Consider the following 19,110-nt stretch of genomic DNA (forward strand, 5'->3'; position numbering starts at 1 on the left):
TGGTGAATTTACACACTCTTAGAAGTTTGTTTTATTCACTACTGTAACATCAATTCTAGAATACTACCTAGGGCATATTAGATGCTTAATAAATATTTGTTGCGTGGATGGATAAATGTTTTTGAGGTATCTGTTTAAGTGAAAGACTTCTCAGCTATTTTAATATTTTCTTCCTTTGTCCTTAAATAATGTATGCTACTATACTTTGGAGTACATCATCTTTATATGGATCCCAAATTCATTAAATGTTGAACACTGTTTATGTGACTTTTTCAAGCAGATGATGAAGTAAATGTTAGCCCTGTCCAAAGAATTCTTTTAAGATTGTTCTCAGTAATATGACATACTTGATTTTTAAGACTCTAAGATTTACAGTCTCTAAGTAAAGGTTACAAACATCAATAAAGCAGTTTATCACATGGAAATAGTGTTTCTTCTCAGGAGACCTCAGAATCATACTAGAAAGCTGAGTTTGGAAAACCAAGGAGAGATTCTGGATAATGCTAGCTTGGCATTATTTTAACTATATATTTAAATAAAAGTAATTAACTCCCAAACTTAGGAATTTAAGAATTTCCTTTTCTCCTGCCTGCTGGCCCTCTATTTTTAAGGCAGGTTTTATTGAAAGACATTATGGTAGTGTTAATTTTCCTTTAAAATTTCTGCCATTGTTAGATATCACGTTATGCTGGGATTCAGTGGACATATGCTGGGATACCTGATACAGTTCAATTATTTTGCCAAGTCCTTGACCTAAATTTTGCCGGAGCTACAATCTGATTTAGTACTGTCCCTCTACTTCTAATAAAATATTAAAAAATTAATCTTTCTCTATATTCCTCCATAATTTATCTTTTATTTCATTTGCCTTTCTTCTTCTGTACTGGAATAGTTTATTTTGCAAACTTTATTCCTGTATTGCTCCCAATTACTTTAAATTACTTCATATGTAGAAACAGGATTAAGAATACATTTAGTCATTTATTTCACTCCCAACTTTGAGCGTTAAACATATCTTTACCATCACAATATGATAAATATGTATCTACTTTGACCTTTAGAAAGTGAAATTTTCCTGTCTAATTCACTTCAGGTTTAACTACACAGTCTTAAAAATGCCCTATCTTAAAACATCTATTGTATAGTTAAAACCTATCACTCCATTAATTGTTTTTAAAAATACTAAGATAATTTATATTGAAAATATGAAAGATGGTAAATTTAGTTTTTCTTCTACCCAAAACATGAGAAAGTTAACTTGGTACTTCCTGAGTTCCTTTTAATTGTATCATAAAATCATAGAGCTAGGACAGAAACAAAATGATCTCAGGTTTTAGGGATTAATTATTTCATGTGTAATAGACAAAGAAAAATACCCAGATTTCTTGCACTGTGAAAATCATTGAGCTATTATAACAATCTGAGATTTCATTTTGAAATTTAGGTTTTTAGATGAGACTTGCATCAAATACCTCTGAATTATAAGAAATAAGAAAGGTCTGCTAATATATAAAAGTTCCCTGGATGTCCTGGTTGTCAGCTTTTATTCAGAGGTCCCAAAGAACTGAGTCTCAATAAATACAATGTTTGGGAAACTACAAAGTATGGTTTATAGAAAGCATGATCTATCATTATTTTTAAGTTAACTTTACTACTCTGCATTCCTTCTTTTTGGCTTATTTCACTCAGTTTGCTATTTAATCTTTAATTACAGGCCACAAAAGAAGTAATAGAACGGGAAGCGCCAGGGATGGCCCTGGCAATGCTGATGGGATCACTTAATGTTACACCTCTGGGCATGCTCTCTAGGTAAGAAAGTCACCAACATGTTGCAAAGAAAATTAATTCCATACCACTAATCACTACAATAGTCTGATTAATATGAGAAACTTTAGCCAATAACACTTAAATTTGCTCCCTTTTTCCCTCCAGAGTTAAGAGTCTTAGTATCCTGTCTAGATAAATCTTAACCAGTTTCCTTCAAGTTTTTTTTTTCACATATTATCTTTAAACTTTTAGAAAATATTAGATTATGCTAAAAGTTGTCAATCCTGACCCAGAGAAGAGTGCAGTTTATTAAGATGTAAAATTATTTTTGTATGTGATTATTTGTAATCATCAATTAATATTCATTAATTGTCATTAAATGCTAATTTAATAACCGTAAACAGAATTTTTTTTCAGTATGTTATTCTCATATGTTAGAAATTTTTAAATAGGCATATTTATGTGTGGTCATAAAAAGCTAAATTAATATTATTAGTGTTTTAAGTTAGTATATTTAAAACTGTGCCTTTGTTGACATAGATGTTGACATCCTTTCTCTCTGATGTTTTAGTTATTTGTTATTGTTTTAGTAACTTAGATTAAAATCTTCTTTAATGAGGACAGCATACATCATTTAAGTTAAAGACAGAAGTATCAACTTAGTGAGAACCTGTTGACTTAATGACCATTGATTAATAGACAGTTGATCTCTGAGCAATCTAAAAATACATGACAACATTATAATTTAGGGATTCATAATCATCATGTATAGCCATTTATTTCATCCTGTGTACAATATGAATACAAAACTAAATATATCTATGTAACGGTAACACATGGAATATGAATCATAATGTCCTTTCTGTTACTTAGACAGGGTTTATATCCCATTAATGGCAGTTACTTGAAGCACAGCTACAGGGAAATGTGAATGGGTCATTAGTTACTATATTCTCTTTGCTGTGACATGTACTATAACATTTAATTTCAGTAAGAGCAAAAAAGAATTATAGTAGCATGTAGAAATTGTAAATTTAAAAGTCCATGCTGATCTTTAAGCAATTTGCATTGATTCTTTTAAGCTATTCTTTTTTTAACCATATCTACATTTCTGAGGTCAAGGGTCACATTTGATCCCTTTTCTCTGTGGAATTAAGCAGTGGCCTTTGGACATAAAAGAACATTTTGTTGGCATACAAGGAATATGGTCAAGAAAAAATTAAACTTCATCTCTTGTTGATTCTTTTATAATAAAAATCTAATTGAGCAGAAATAATAATGCTCTATTTGCCAAGCCCTGTATTAACCATTAGGGATACTAAGGATAGAAAGAAAAATAAGGCATAATCCTCACCTTAAGGATCCCAGAGTTTACTTGGAGAACTTGTTCTTTGCAACTGTTAAGGTAACTCTTTAAGTTCAATATAGCTTTTTTTATCCAGTATAGAAATATCACTTTCCGTCTTATTGAAAGATTTTTCTGGATTAATTCCTCTTCTACCTTCTGAATCCACATAATTCCTGAGCACTGGACTATTGAGTGAGTAGAAATTTAATCAGCAGGAGGTGATTCTAAGTACTTTGGAATAAGTCTATCGTCTTTATGCTGAAGGCTTTGAAAATTAAAATAATTACACAGGATGGTAACAGATTCTACTTGCTTTTCTTTCTGTTCATTGCTTATTTAATGGAGAGTTTATTTACAAGTTTAAAACAGAGATAGTAGTCTGTGTGTATCATGCATAAAAAATTGTGGAATATTTTCCTAACTGTTCATTTTTTGTGAGCAAGGCCTTTTAAAAATATTACTGTCTTAAAACAGCCATGATTATATTGATGTTTCCTTTCTTATATCATTGTTACCTTGTATGTACTTTGGGCTTTGTACATGCTTCTGTTATAGCACATGCTATATTGTAATTATATACTTATTTGACTGTATTACCTAATTTGTATAAAATCCTTAAGAACAGGAGCTTTATCACATTCATTTTTACATCCTCAGACCCCAAAACAACTTCTGACACATAGTAAGTACTCAAAGAATGTTTATTATTATGATTATTGTTGATAAATCAGTGTTTCATGCTCATTCTATATAATTTTTTTCAAGGTAAAGTAATACAAGTTGTTGCCTTGCCTTCCTATTTTTTCATCTCTAGAAAACAGCATTAAATAAAAATAATTTTCTAAATTTCTAAATCTGCTTAAAATGGTTTTTATCTATTTGATTAACTAAATAAACTCAAGTTATACAACTTGTAACTTATAACAACTTAGTTACAAGATAGTATCAAGTAATAGTTAAGAGCATCATCTCTGAAGCCACACTGCTTGGGTTCAGTTCTGACTCTACTACTTACTAGCTACTTAACATCTTTTTTGTTTTCATTTTCTCATGTGTATATGAACATGTTAATAGTAACAACCTTTTTGGATTGAATCCATATAAAGTGCTTAGAACAACAACTGATTCATAATAAGTCTTATTTAAGTGTTGATCACTGCTGTGGTGTTTTATTGGTTGAGAGCATGACAACGCCTTCAGTAGCTTTTCTTCATAGTAGTTATTTCATCTAGAAATATCGTCATTCTACCTTCATTCTTGAAGGATATTTTCACTAGATGTAGAATTCTGGATCAACAGTTATTTTCTTTCAGCACTATAAAAAAAACATTATTCCACTGTCTTCTGGCTCTATGTTTCCTACCAAAACTTAAGTGATTCAGAGAAAGCAAGGCTAACAGGGAAAGCTATAGCTGTAAAAGCTTACATTAAAAAAAAAAAGGAAGATCTCAAAAACAACTACATAACATTACAATTTAACTAGAAAAAGAACAAATTAAACCCAAAGCTAGCAGAAGGAAGAAAATAATAAAGATTAAGACAGAGATAAATAAAATAGAAAATGTAATGACAATATAGAAATCAACTAAACCAAATACTGACTCTTTGAAAAGATGGACAAAATTGAAAATTTTTAGCTTATATTGGCTAAAAAAAAAGAGACAAGACTCAAATTACTAAACTCAGAAACAAAAATGGGGACATTACTACCAATTCTATAGAAATAAGTACTATAAGAGAGTACTATTAACCATTGTATGCCAGTAAATTGGATAACCTAGATGAAATGGACAAATTCCTATAAACACAAACCCTATGCAGATTGAATCAGAAAAAAATAGAAAATCCAAATAGATCTGTAACAAGTGAGATTGAATCAGTAATCAAGAACCTGTCTACATATAAAATGGCTGTATCAGATGTCTTCACTGGAGAATTCTACCAAACATTTAAATGTGTTTTTCTCCTTTATCTTACAACTGTGGTATATTACCTTGATTGCTTTTCATATGCCGAACCATCCTTGCATTCTAGGGATAAATTCCACTTGGTCATGGTGTATAACCCTTTTAATACACTGCTGAATTTGTTTTGCTAGTATTTGTTGAAGATCTTTACATCAATGTTCATAAGGGACACTGGCCTGTAGTTTTCTTATCTTGTTCTTTGTCGGGCTTTGATATTAAGGCAATGCTGGCCTCATAGAATTAGTTAGGAAGTCCCTTTTCTTCTGTTTTTTGGAAGAGTTTGAGGAGGAATGGTGTCTGTTTTTCTTTAAATGTTTGGTGGAATTATTTAAGCTAATTGTAGATTGGCATGCAACTGTAAGAAATACTGCTTAGAAATGCCATGCACCTTTATCAGGTTTTCCCCAATGGGAACAATTTGTAAAACTAGCACAAAATTAAAATCAGCATATTAACATTGATGCAGTGAAGATAAAGAACAATTCCATCACCACAAGGATTCTCCCGTTGTCTTTCTTTTGCCATACCTACCTATCTCCTACCCAGCCTTTCTGTCCAAATCTTTGACAACCACTAATCTGTCCTCCATTTCTCTATTTTGCCATCTTGAGAATTTAACTAAGTAGAATCATGTAATATGTAACCTTTTTGATTGTTTTTTTCCATTCAGCATAATTCCCTAGAGACTCAAACAATTGTTACATGAATCAACAGTCCATTGGTTTTTATTGCTGAGTATTATTCCCTGGAATTGATGTATCATAGTTTGTTCTACCATTTTTCTATTGAAGGACATCTGGGTCATTTCCAGGTTTGGCCTTTATGAACAAAGTTACTCTGAATTTTGTTTACAGGTTTTATTAACAGAAATTTCTGTTTTTCTGAGATAAATACCCAGAATACAGTTGCTGGGTCATATAGCAGTTATGTGTTTACTTTTATGATAAACTGCCAAATTATTATCCACAATAACTGTACCATTTTATATCCCCACCAACAATGTATGAGTGATTTGTTACATTTACATTATGGTTCCCTTTTGGTAGTGTACATCCTATGTGTTTGGCAAATGTATACTGACATATATTCATCTTTATGGTATCATACAGAGAATTTCACTGTCCTAAAAATCCTTTGTGCTCTGCCTATTCATCCCTCTTTCCTTTTCAGTACCTGGCAACCACTGACCTTTTTCCTGTCTCCATTGTTTTGACTTTTCCAGTATGTCATCTAGCTGGAATCATATAGTATGTAGCCTCTCTAGATTAGCTTCTTTTGCTAAATAATATGCATTTAAGCTTCCTTTGTGTCTTTTCATGACTTAATAGCTCATTTCTTTTTAACACTGAGTGATATTCCATTGTCTGGATGTACCATTTATTTATCCATTCACTTACTGAAGGTCATCTGGTTGCTTCCAAGTTTTGGCAGTTATGAACAAAGCTGCTGTAAACATCCATGTGCAGATTTTTGTGTGAAATTTTGGTGAATAAATTTATAGTGAATAAATTTTCAACTACTTTGGGTAAATATCAAAGAGCAGAATTGCTGGATTGTCTGAGAAACTGTGATGTCTTCCAAAGTGGCTACATCATTTTTCATTCCCACCAGCAATGAATGCAATTTCCTGTTGTTCTGTGTCCTCAACAGTATTTGGTGTTGTCAGAGTTCAGAATTTCAGCCATTCTTTTTTTCTTTTTTAAGATTTTTTTTAGGTAATCTCTGCACACAATGTGGGACTCAAACCCACAACCCCGAGATCAAGAGTGGCGTGCTCCACTAACTGAGCCAGCCAGGTTCCCCAAGTTTTGGCCATTCTAATAGATGTGTAGTGTTATCTAATTATTGCTTTAATTTGCATTTCTCTGATGACATATGATGTTGAACATTTTTTCATATGAATATTTACCATCTGTATATCTTCTGTAATGAGTTGTCCGTTAAGGTCTTTGGCCCATTTTTGGGGTTGTTTGTTTTATTATTGTTGAGTTTAAAGGTTTCTTTGTACATTTTGATTAATATTTCTTTATCAGATGTGTCCTTTGCAAATATTTTTTCCATTCTCTGACTTGTCTTTTCTAGACATTGTTTTTCATAGTGCAGAATTTTTAATTTTAATGAAGTCCAGTTTACCAATTATTTCCTTTACGGATTGTACCCCTAGCATTGTATCTAAAAAGTAATCATACCCAACTCATCTATGTTTTCTCCTGTGTTATCCTGTAGTTCTCTAGTTTTGTATTTTCCATTTTGTTCTATGATCCATTTTGAGTTAATTTTTGAGAAAGATGTAAAGTCTATGTGTGGATTCATTTTTTTCACATGTACATGTCCAGTTGTTCCATGTACATGTCCAGTCTATTTATTGAAAAGACTATCTTTGCTCTGTTGTATTGCTTTTGCTCCTTTATCAAAGATCAATTTACTATATTTATGTGTTTCTACATTTCTGGGTTCTCTATTCTGTTCCATTCATCTATTTGCTGTTCCTTCACCAGTACCACACTAGCTATAACTTTATAGAAGGGAATCAGAGTCCATATGTGTAAGTCTGCTAACTTTATTCTGCTTCAATATTGTGTTGACTATTTGGGATCCTTTGTCTCTCCATAGAGAATGTAGAATCAGTCTGTAAATATCCATAAAACAACTTGCTGGGATTTTTATTTAGATTGCCATTGAATCTATAGATCAAACTGGGAAGAACTGACATCCTGATGATATTTACTTTTCTTATGTATAAACATGGAATAGGAACTTTATTTAATTCTTCATTGATTTCACTCAGTCTGATAGCTTTTGTTAGATGTATATAAGTTTTTCATTTGGGGGGCTGCTAATGTAACTGATATATTTTTCATTTCAGTTTCAGTTGTTTATTGCTGATATATAGGAAAATGATTGACTTTTGTATTTTAACTTTGTATTCTGTAACCTTGCCATAATACTTCTTAGTTCCAGAAGTTTTTTTCTTGACTCTTTCAGATGTTTTACTTAGATGACCATGTCATATATAAAGAAAGGTAGTTTTGTTTCTTCCTTCCCAATTTGAATACCTTTATTTCCTTTTCTTGTCCTATTGCAGTAGCTAAAAATGTCAGGTAGTGTTGAAAAGGAGTGGTGAGAGAGGATATCATACTTCATCTTACTAAGCAAGCTTTGAATTTTCACCATTGAGAAATGTATTGGATGTATGTTTTTGTGGATATTTTTTATCAAATTGAGGATGTTTCCCTCATGCCCCTCTATTCCAGCTTACTGGGTTTTTATCACAGTGGGTGTAGGATTTTGTCAAATGTTTGTTCTGCATCTATTGATATGCTCATGTGACTTTTCTATTTTTTGCCTGTTGATGTGATTGATGGATTATATTAATTGATTTTGAAATGGTGAACCTGCCTTGCATACTTGGGATTAATCCTATTTGGTCATGGTGTATATATTTTTTTTAACACTGTTGGATTCAATTTGCTAATATTTTGTTGAGGATTTTTGCAGATATTGTGTATAGGTTTTTTCTTCTAATGTCTTTGTTTGGCTGGTATTAGACTAATACTAGCTAGCCTCATAGAATGAGTTTGGAAGTATTCCCTCGGTCTCTATCTTCTTTAAAAGATTGTAGAGAATTGGGGTAATTTCTTCCTTAAAGGTTTGGTAGAATGCACTATTGAATATATCCTAACCTGGTGCCTCCTGTTTAGAAGATTTTTTTTTAATGTTCATTTATTTTTGAGAGAGACGGAGACAGAACGCGAGTGGGTTGGGGGCAGAGAGAGAGGGAGACACAGAATCCAAAGAAGGCTCCAGGCTCCGAGCTGTCAGCACAGGGCCCAACACAGGGCTTGAACTCACAAACTGTGAGATCATGATCTGAGCCGAAGTCGGACACTCAACCGACTGAGCCACCCAGGCACCCCTAGAAGATTATTAATTAGTGATTCAACTTCTTTAATAGAATAGGCCTATCTAGATTGTCTGTTTCTTCTTATGTGAATTTTAGCAGATTGCATCTTTAATATAATGGTTCATTTCATCCAGGTTATCAAATTTATGAGTGTGGAGTTGTTGTAAGTATTCTTTTATTATCTTTTTAGTGTGCATAGAAACTGTAGTGATACCCTCTCTTTTATTTCTAATATTAATAATTTGTGTATTCTCTTTTTTTTTTTTTACTTACTTAGCCTGGCTAGAGGCTTATTGGTTTTATTTATCATTTCAAAGAACTGGTTTTGGTTTTGGAGATTTTCTCTGTTGATTGCCAATTTTCAGTTTCACTGATTTCTGCTCTAATTTTTGTTATTTCTCTTCTGCTTACTCTGAATTATTTTGCTTTTATTCTATTTTCTTTTTCTTAATTTTTTTTAATGTTCATCTATTTTTGAAGAAGAGTGAGACAGAGTGTGAGTGGGGGAGGTTCAGAGAGAGAGGGAAACAGAATCTGAAGCAGGCTCCAGGCTCTGAGCTGTCAACATGAACCCCAACATGGGTCTCGAATCCACAAGCCATGAGGTTATGACCTGAGCCAAAGTCAGACGCTTTATCCACTGAGCCACCCAGGCGCCCCAGGCGCCTCTATTTTTCTATTTTTCTTAAGGTGTAAATTCAGATGATTGATTTAAGATCTTTATTTTTAGTGTTCAAGGCTATAAATTTCCTTCTAAACCCTGTTTTCTCTGCATTTCACAGTTTGAAATTTCTCTCTCTCTCCCTATTTTTTTTTTTTACTTTTCATCTTTGTGACTTATTTTATAACTAGAAATTTGTATTTCTTAATTCTCTTCAGCTATTTTGCCAATTCCCTTACTCCCTTTCATTTTTGTTTAGTTCAAAATACTTCAAAATTTCTCTTGGATATTTCTCCCTTGAAGTGTTATTTCTTTTCTTTTCTTTTCTTTTTTTTTCTTTTTTTTTTTTTGACTCAAGCATTATTTCAAAGTGTGCTGTTTAATTCCACTGTGGTCTGAGAGTAGACACTGTAGAATTTGTATCCTTTTTAAATTTTTTAAGGTGTGTTTCATGGCCCAGAAAGTGGTCTACCTTGGTGAATGTCTCACATGAGCTTGAGAAGAATGTGTATTCTGTCATTGTTGGATTAAGTAGTCTATAGATGTCGATTATACCCAGTGTTTGATGGAGTTGTTGAGTTTAGGTATGTCTTTACTGATTTTCTGCCTGTTGTATGTGTCCATTTCTGAAATAGGGGTGTTGAAGTCTGCAACTATGATAGTGGGCTTAATTTCTTCTCTTTGTAGTTTTTAGTCTTTGCCTCACATAGTTTGATGCTCTGTTGTTAGGTGACCGCTTGTTAAAAACATGTTTTTTTGGAGAATTGACCCCTTTATCATTGTAAATGTCCTTCTTTAGCACTGGCAACTGTCCTGGCTTTGAAGTCTGCTCTGTCTCAAACTAGTATAGTTACTCCTGCTTTATTATTATTATTATTATTATAAATGTTAGCATGATAGGTTTTTCTATATATATCCATTTACTTTTAATCTATATTTATATGTTTAAAGGGGGTCTCTTGTAAACAACATATAGTGGGGTTGTGTTTTTAATCCAGTCTGACACTCTCTGTCTTTTAATTTTGCATTTAGACCATCGACATTCAAAGTGATTATTAATATAGTTGGATTAATGTCTCCCATATTCAATACTGTTTTCTATTTGTTGCCATTCTTTGTTCCTATTTTTATCTTTCACTTTTTCTGCCATTTGTTTGTTTTAATTGAGCCTTATATATGATTCTGTTTTTTCTCCTTTCTTAGAATATCAATTATACTTCTTGTTTTACTTTTTTTAGTGGTTGCCCTAGAGTTTACAATATACACTTTACAACTAACCAAGTCCACTTTCAAATGGAATACCTTATAATTACACCTTGTAATAACAAAATTATCCTAATTCCTTCCTTCCTCCCATCCTTTGTATAACTGCTGTCATTCATTTCACTTATATACATAAGGATACATATACACATAAAATATATACATAAGCATATATAATGAATATACTGTTGATCTTATCATTTTGAACAAACTATTATATGTTAGATCAATTAAGAATAAGAAAAATAAGTTTTTATTTTACTTTCATTATTCCTTCTTTTATGCTCTGTGTAAGGACCTATATCATTTACCTTTTCTCTAAACAACTTCTTTTAACATATCTTGCAAGGTAGATCTACTGTCAACAAATACCTTCAATTTTTATTTGAGAAGCCTTTATTTCTCCTGCACTGCTAAAAGGATAACTTCACAGTGTACAGAATTCTAAGTTGGTTGTTCTTTTCTCTCAACACTTTAAATATTTCTCTCCACTTTTATCTTGCTTGCATGGTTTCTGAGCAAAAGTCAGGTTAATTCTTATCTTTGTTTCTCTTTACATAAAGGTTTTGTTTTTCCTCTGACTTTTAGGATTCTTTCTCTTTGATTTTCTATAGTTTGAAATTATATGTGTAGGTATAGTTTGAGGGTTTTTTTTGTTTTTTGTTTTTGCATTTATCCTATTTGGAGTTCTCTGACTATTCTGGTGTCTGACATTAATTTGGGGGAAATTCTCAAGCATGTTTTAAGTATTTCTTTTTTTCTTCTTCTAGTATTCCCATTACACACATGTTATACCTTCTTTAGTTGTCCCACAGTTCTTGGATATTTTGTTTTGTTTTCAGTCTGTGTTCTTTTTACTTTGCAGTTTTCAAAAGTTCTATTAATATATCCTCTAGTTCAGAAATTCTTTTCTCAGCTATGAGCCCATCAAAGGCATTCATCATTACCGTTCAATTTTTTTTTATGCATTTCTTTTTCATTCTTTCATTGGATTCTGTCTTTCTGCTTATATTGCCCATCTGTTCTTGCATGCTATCTAGTTTATCCATTATAGCCCTTCACATATTAATCTTATTTTAAATTCCTGGTCTGATAATTCCAACATCCTTGCCATACCTGGTTCTGATGTTTGCTCTTTCACTTAAAAATTGTGTTTTTACCTTTTAGTATGCCTTGTAATTTTTTCTTGGTAGCCAGACATTGTGTACTAGGTAAAAGGAACTTGTTTGGTTTCTTTAGATTATTTTTTAAGGTTTTATTTAAATTCCAGTTAATATACAGTGAAATACTTGTTTCAGTTGTACAATTTAGTGATTCAACACTTACATACAATACCTGGAGCTCATCACAAGCGCCTTCCTTAATTTCCATCACCCACTTAACCCATTCCCCTACCCACCTCCTCTCTGGTAACCATCATTTTGCTCTCTATAGTTAAGAATCTGTTTCTTGGTTTGCCTTTCTCTTTTTCTCCCTCAGACTCTTTTGTTTCTTACATTCCTCATATGAGTGAAATCATATGGTATTTTTCTCTGACATTTCACTTAGCATGATACTCTAGTTCCATCCATATCATTGCAAAGGTCAAGATGGCATTCTTTTTAATGGCTGAGTAATATTTGTGTGTGTGTGTGTGTGTGTGTGTGTGTGTAAACACATCTTTTTTATCCTTTCATCAATCATTGGACATTTGGGCTGTGTCTATAATTTGGCTAATTTGTAGATAATGATGGTATAAACATTGCAGGGGTATGTATCCTTTTAAATTAGTATTTTTGTATTCTTTGCATAAATAACGTAGTAGTGATTCCTGGATCATAGTGTAGTTCTATTTTTAAATTTTTGAGGAACCTCCATATTGTTTCCCAGAGTGGCTGCACCAATTTGCATTCCCACCAACAATACAAGAGGTTGCCCCATTTTTCACATAAAAGGAACTGTTTTAAATAGGCCTTTAGTAATATGGTGATGAAATTTGGGAGGAGGGAAAGTGTTCTGTATCCCTACATCAGGTCTCTGTACTTTAGTGAACCATTGCCTCTGGACTTTGTACCTCACAAGTGTTTGTAGTTTTTTTCTCACCACCACCCCCCAACCTTAGGTGGGACAGCATGGCTAGAGGGAGCAGGAGTGGGGTATATTGTGTCTTCCAGGTCAGTTAGTCTCTGATAATATCCCAGCAGATTATGCTCTGGTTAACTAGTTACCTCTGAAGGCACGCCTTGTTAAGAAGAACAGAGTGCTAACAGTGTTTCAAAATGGTTCCTTTCTTCTCCCCTTGCTGGAAGCACAAGGATTTTTCTTCCGTATCTACTATAGGAACCTGGTTATGCTCCTGGAGGTAAATCTCACAATATTTTGGAGGGTCCCCTATGACTAGGTCCTCCTAGAATTTTTAACTTCCACTTGTCCATACTGAGCATCCAGCAATTCATTAATAACAACTCAGGTTTTCCCACCTCAGCACTATTTCTTGCTGTTGTTTCCCTTGCAATTCTCTACTGTGGTAAGCCAGAACTTCCTGTATTTGCTTGTTGGCCTCTCCAGTCATGGAGACAGCAGTTTGCCCTGTGTCTCCCCTCTCTTACAGATTCAAAAAGAGTTGATTTTTCAGTCTGTTCAGGCTTTTACTTGTTAGTAGGATGGAGTGACAATTTTCAAGCTTCTAACATGAAGTACTGGACACAAGAAATCTGTAAACAGTATTTTGTTTTAATTTTTTTAATTTAAGTATAGTTGACATGCAATATTACATCACTTTCAAGTATACAATATAATGATTCAACAACTTTATACATTATTCTATGCTCATCACAAGTGTAGCTACCATCTGTTACCATACAACAATTATGTATTCCTTATACTGTACCTTTCATCTCTGGGACTTATTCATTGCAATAGCTTGAAACTTGTACCTCCCAATCCCCTTCACCCATTTCATTCATCCCCATACTCTGCTACCCTCTGGCAACCACCAGTTTGTTCTTTGTAGAAATATAATTTGTATACTGATCTTATGTACTGCAGCCTTGATTAAATACTAGTGCGATGTAAGAGGGTATTTTTTGTTTTGTTTTAAGAGTCTTTCATCATGTCATCTGTAAATACGAGCAGTTTTATTGCTTCCTTTCTGATCTGCCTGCCTTGATTCTTTCTTTTCTCTTGCCAGTTGTACTGACTAGAATTTCCACCACTGTGTTCAGTAGCCATGATGAGAATGGACATCCTTGACTTTTTCCTGATCTTACAGGAAAAGCTTTCAGTCCTTCATCAATTAGTATAATGTGATTTGTAGGCTTTTTTATAAAAGCTTTAAAGTCTGAGAAAGTTTGTCTCTATTCCAAATTTTTCTGAAGAGTTGTTACCATGAATGAATATTGATACGCTTTTGTACATAAATTAATAAATTATGTGATCTATTTTTTCTGTCTGTATGGTAGATTATATTGATTGACCTCTTTACGTATAGAACCAGTCTTGCATTCTTAGAATAATCTCCATTAGGTTATGTCATATCATTTTTTTCCACTCTTTTTATATATTGCTGAAATCTGTTTGCTAATATTTTGGTAAGAATTTTTACCTATATATTCATAAAAGATACTATTCTACAGGTTTTTTTTTACTCTATCTGCATTTACTTATCAAAGTATATTAGCTTCATAAAAAGTAGTAAATAAAGCGTTCCTCCTTCTTTTCTCTGGAAGAGTTTGTTTATGTAGAATTTATATTAATTTCTCTTTGAACACTTTGTAAAATTTACCAGTGAAACCATGTGGCCTGGAGATTTATTTTTCTAGAGTGTTTTCACTGTAGATTCAATTTCCCTAAAAGTTATAAAGCTACTCAAATTATTTTATTTTTGATTGAATGTGGCATTTTGTACTTTTCATGGAATTCTCCCATTTCATCTAACTTTTATGTATGTAGTACTTTCCTAGTATCTCCTTATTGTTATGTGTTTGTCTTCATTGTCTGTACTAATATTTTTATTTCATTTGTATATTGGTAATTTGTCTTCTTTTTCTTTCTCAGTCTTGCTTAAGATATTTCAGTTTTATTGATTATTTCAAAGATTGGGCTTTTTGTGTCATTGTTTTTTTCTATTATTTTTCCATATTCAAATTTCATTGGCCTCTGCTCTTATCTTTATGATTTCATTGTTTATCTTATTTTGGGTTTATTTTGCTGTATACAGTCCTTAAGGTGGGAGCTTATATTGATTTGAGACTTACCTCTTTTTTAATGTATTAGAAACATCATTTTAGGTGCATCCCACAAATTCTGATATGTTGTCTCTTCATTTTTAATCACTGCAGTATTTTTTTTTTCATTCCTTTAAGACTTCTTTGCTCCATTGGTTACCTAGAAATTTATAAACTTGGTTTAGGTTCAAAGTGTATGGGAATTTTCCTATTATCTTTCTGTTATTGATTTCTAATTTGATTCTGTTATCAGAAAACACATTGTATGATTTCAATTGTTTTAAACTTGTTGAGGTTTATTTTTATGGTTTTGGTTATGACCTCTCATGGTAAATGTTCCATGAGCACTGGAGAAGAATATAGATTGTTTGGTCAGGTGACTATTCTATGTCAATTAGATCCTGATAATTGATCGTGCCTTTCAGTTTTTCTGTATCATTATTGGTTTTTCATCTAGTTCTTCTATCACAATATCTAAAAAAGAACTTGCATCCAAAATAAAGAACTCGTAGTTATTTACCCAAATGATTTGAAAACTTTATGCCTGTGAAAAATCTGCATGTGTACATTGATAAGATAATTGCTAAAAACTGTAATCAACCAAGATGTACTTAAGTAGGTAAATGTATAAGCAAACTGTGTTGCATCCATACAATGGAATAGTATTCAATCATAAAACAAAATGAGCTATCAAACCACAAAAAAGATGTGGAGGAATCTGAAATGCATATGCTAAGTTAAAAAAAAAAGCCAATTTGAAAATGATACATACCATAGGATTCCGATTTTGTGACATTTTGGAAAAAGTAAAACAGTATAGACAGTGAAGTGATCAGTGACTGCCAGGGATTTGTGGAAAGAGGGACATAGATGAATAGATGAATCACAGCCAATTTTGAGGGCAATAACACTATTCTGTATGATACTATAGGGTGAAACATGGAAACATATGTTATGCATTTGTCAAAACTCACAGAACTTTATATTACAAAGAATGCTTAATATATGCAGAATTTTTTTAAAAACAGCATTTAGGCAGTTGGCATATCCCAGAAAATAATGCAGACTCTGAGAAGAGAAACTAAATATATTAAAAATATAGGAAACAGGGACGCCTAGGTGGCTCAGTCGGTTGAGCGTCCAACTTCCGCTCAGGTCATGATCTCACAGTCCATGAGTTCGGGCCCCGCGTCGGGCTCCGTGCTGACAGCTCAGAGCCTGGAACCTGCTTCAAATTCTGGGTCTCCCTCTCTCTCTGCCCCTCCCCTACTCATTCTCTCTCTCTCTTTCTCTCTCTCTCTTTCTCTCTCTCTCTCTCTCAAAAATAAAAAAACATTTTTTTTTTAATATAGGAAACAATCTCACTGAAGGGGCTAGAGGGAAAAGATGCTGACCTAAATACAGTAGTCCCCCTTTATCCACAGGGATACATTCCATGATCCCCAATAGGTGCCTGAAATCACAGATAGTGCTAGACCCTATATGTATACTATGTTTTTTCCTATACATACTTAACTATGATAAAATTTACTTTATTAATTAGGCACAGTAAGAGGTTAACAACAATAACTAATAATAAAATAGAACAATAGTAACATACTGTAGTAAAAGTTATGTAAATGTGGTCTTCCTCTCAAAGTATTTTATTGTACTCTATTCACCCTTCTTCTTGTGGTGATGTGAGATGATACATGCGTATGTAATGTGATGCCGTAAGGTGAATTACATAGGCAGTGTGACATAGTGTTCTATTGACCTTCCAATGATATGTTAGAAAGAGGACCATCTGCTTCCAGACTGCTGTTGATCATGGGTAACTGAAGCTATAGAAAGTGAAATTGCAGAAGGGAGGGGGCAGGGATACTACTGTACCTTTGGATATAAGTGGTGTTTGTAAGGCTAAAGGTAAAGGAATTGCACATAAGCATTTTATTCTAGTTGATAGTTCTATCCCTTGCACACTTGAGTTAACAATTCTGATGTTACTATATATGTTTGCTGATATCACTATATATGTTCACTATATATGTTTCAACAATTAAGTAAATGGATGGTGAATGGTGGGAACTGCATTTCTCATTGATACAGTAGAAAATCACATATTTACAATGGGAGGAGGCTAGAATGATCCATGTGTTCAGAGTTGGAGACATCAGTGTGGATTCATGTTTATTTAATATAAATGGTATACAAATGGTATGTATATAGAAATATTTGTAGATATGTGTACGTACATGGTTAGCATACATACATATTCCTTTGCTCTCTCAGCAGAAAGGGTCCAAAAGAAACAATACCTCAGTAAAAACAAGCATACCTAATGCTCAGATCTTGATTTCTAATACTGTTTACCAATAAAAGGAACTTCTTCTCAGACAAATGGCTGATTCCAGGACTGGGCAAGAAATATACAAGATAAGCCTAGAGCACCTTTTAGTGCTCAAAAGTAAAGAATTGCTCAAAAAAGCAAACAAAAAAACCCACATTTTTGGATGTATGTCAAAGGCATATAGGAGCCAACTGACAAAGCTCCCAATGGCCAAAGTTTCATGAAACAGTTTAAGCAACAAAATGTAGTTGTACTTTATTATAACCCAAGGTGTAAATATCCATGAGTCCACACTGATCTAAATGAATAATTGAATAAATTAACACTGAGGAAAAAGAGAGAAGTCTTTCATGTAGATTTCCAAGTTATTCATATTTATGTTTTACCCTCAAAGAGGGGGCATGTGGGCTGTACAAAATGACTTCCTTCCTAAGAGTACAGTATGGAAAGGAAAGGAAAAAAGTACTGTGGAGAAATCTGACAGATACCTCAGGTGATCAAAGTCAGTAGCATTCATGTATCATGGTATGATTTTGTGCCTTTGATATGATGTGATGAAAATAGCGCTTTACTTCTATGCTCTTCCTCCCCAAATCCCACAACTCTAGTCTTAGGAGAAAAATATCAGAAAACTTGAGTAATGGGGCACCCTACAAAATACCTAAACAATACTTCTCAAAACTGTCAAGGTCATTAAAGCCAAGGAAAATCTGGAAAGCTGTCACAGCCAAGAGGAACATCACAAGACTTGAAAACTAAATGTTGTAATAGGGTAATCTGGATGGGATCCTAGAACATAAAAAGGACAAGAGGAAATATGAATAATGTATGGACTTTAATTGTATTATACCAATATTGGTCATTAAGTCTAACAAAATGTACCATACTAATGTAAGATGTTAAAAGATAGGGGAATCTGGGAACAGGGTATATGTGAACTCTATATTTTATCTTCTCAACTTTTCAGTAAATCTAAAGTTGTTCAAAAAATAATCCTATTTTTAAAAAACAGTTTGGCTCATTTTACAGCCATATTCTATACAACTTTCAAGGAACAGGTAATTCCAATCTTACATAAACTTTTCTTTGGAATAATAGAAATGTAAACATTTCCTAATTCATGTTGTAAGACTACAATAATCTTAACCAAAACCAGAAAAGAATAGTCAAAAAAATGAAAAATATGGGTAATATCATGGTGAACATAGATGAAAAGCACTTCAAAAATAAAATATTAAACACCAAATCCAGCAATATGTAAAAAACAATACATCAAGACCAAGATTGATTTATTTCCAAGATAAAAAGATGGTTCAACATTAGATAACTGATTAACATGAAACACCACGTTAACAAATTAATGAGGAAAAAACATATAGTCTTCTTATTTGATTCATAAAAAGCATTCAATAAAATTCAACACCCATCTATGAATAACAGCTCTCAGCAAGCTAGGATAAGAAGGAAAGTTCCTTAACCTGATCAAGCAAATATAGTTAATAGATGCTGTTAGTCTTCTCTTTAAAGTTAGCAATAAGACAAAGAGTCCTGTCATGACTATCATAACTATACATCAATTGCTATCCTATAAATCCAAAATGTATTTTTTAATACAGCCATTTGCAAGGTTTATTTTATTTCATGATGTGGAGATTATAACTTTAGC

General features: G+C 32.8%; 1 protein-coding gene across 17 annotated transcripts in view; it reads left to right on the forward strand.

The window, feature by feature from the left end:
• The window catches only part of GPHN (gephyrin), a 618,401-nt gene that overhangs the window by 336,337 nt on the left and 262,954 nt on the right, over nucleotides 1-19,110 (forward strand). For all 17 annotated transcript variants that reach the window (XM_027065952.2, XM_027065956.2, XM_053224579.1 and 14 more), the window contains one exon: nucleotides 1,715-1,809. In XM_027065952.2, the coding sequence (XP_026921753.1) occupies nucleotides 1,715-1,809 (95 nt within the window). The remainder of the gene's footprint in view (nucleotides 1-1,714; nucleotides 1,810-19,110) is intronic.

This window comes from Acinonyx jubatus, chromosome B3 (assembly GCF_027475565.1).
Source record: "Acinonyx jubatus isolate Ajub_Pintada_27869175 chromosome B3, VMU_Ajub_asm_v1.0, whole genome shotgun sequence".
NCBI lineage: Eukaryota > Metazoa > Chordata > Mammalia > Carnivora > Felidae > Acinonyx > Acinonyx jubatus.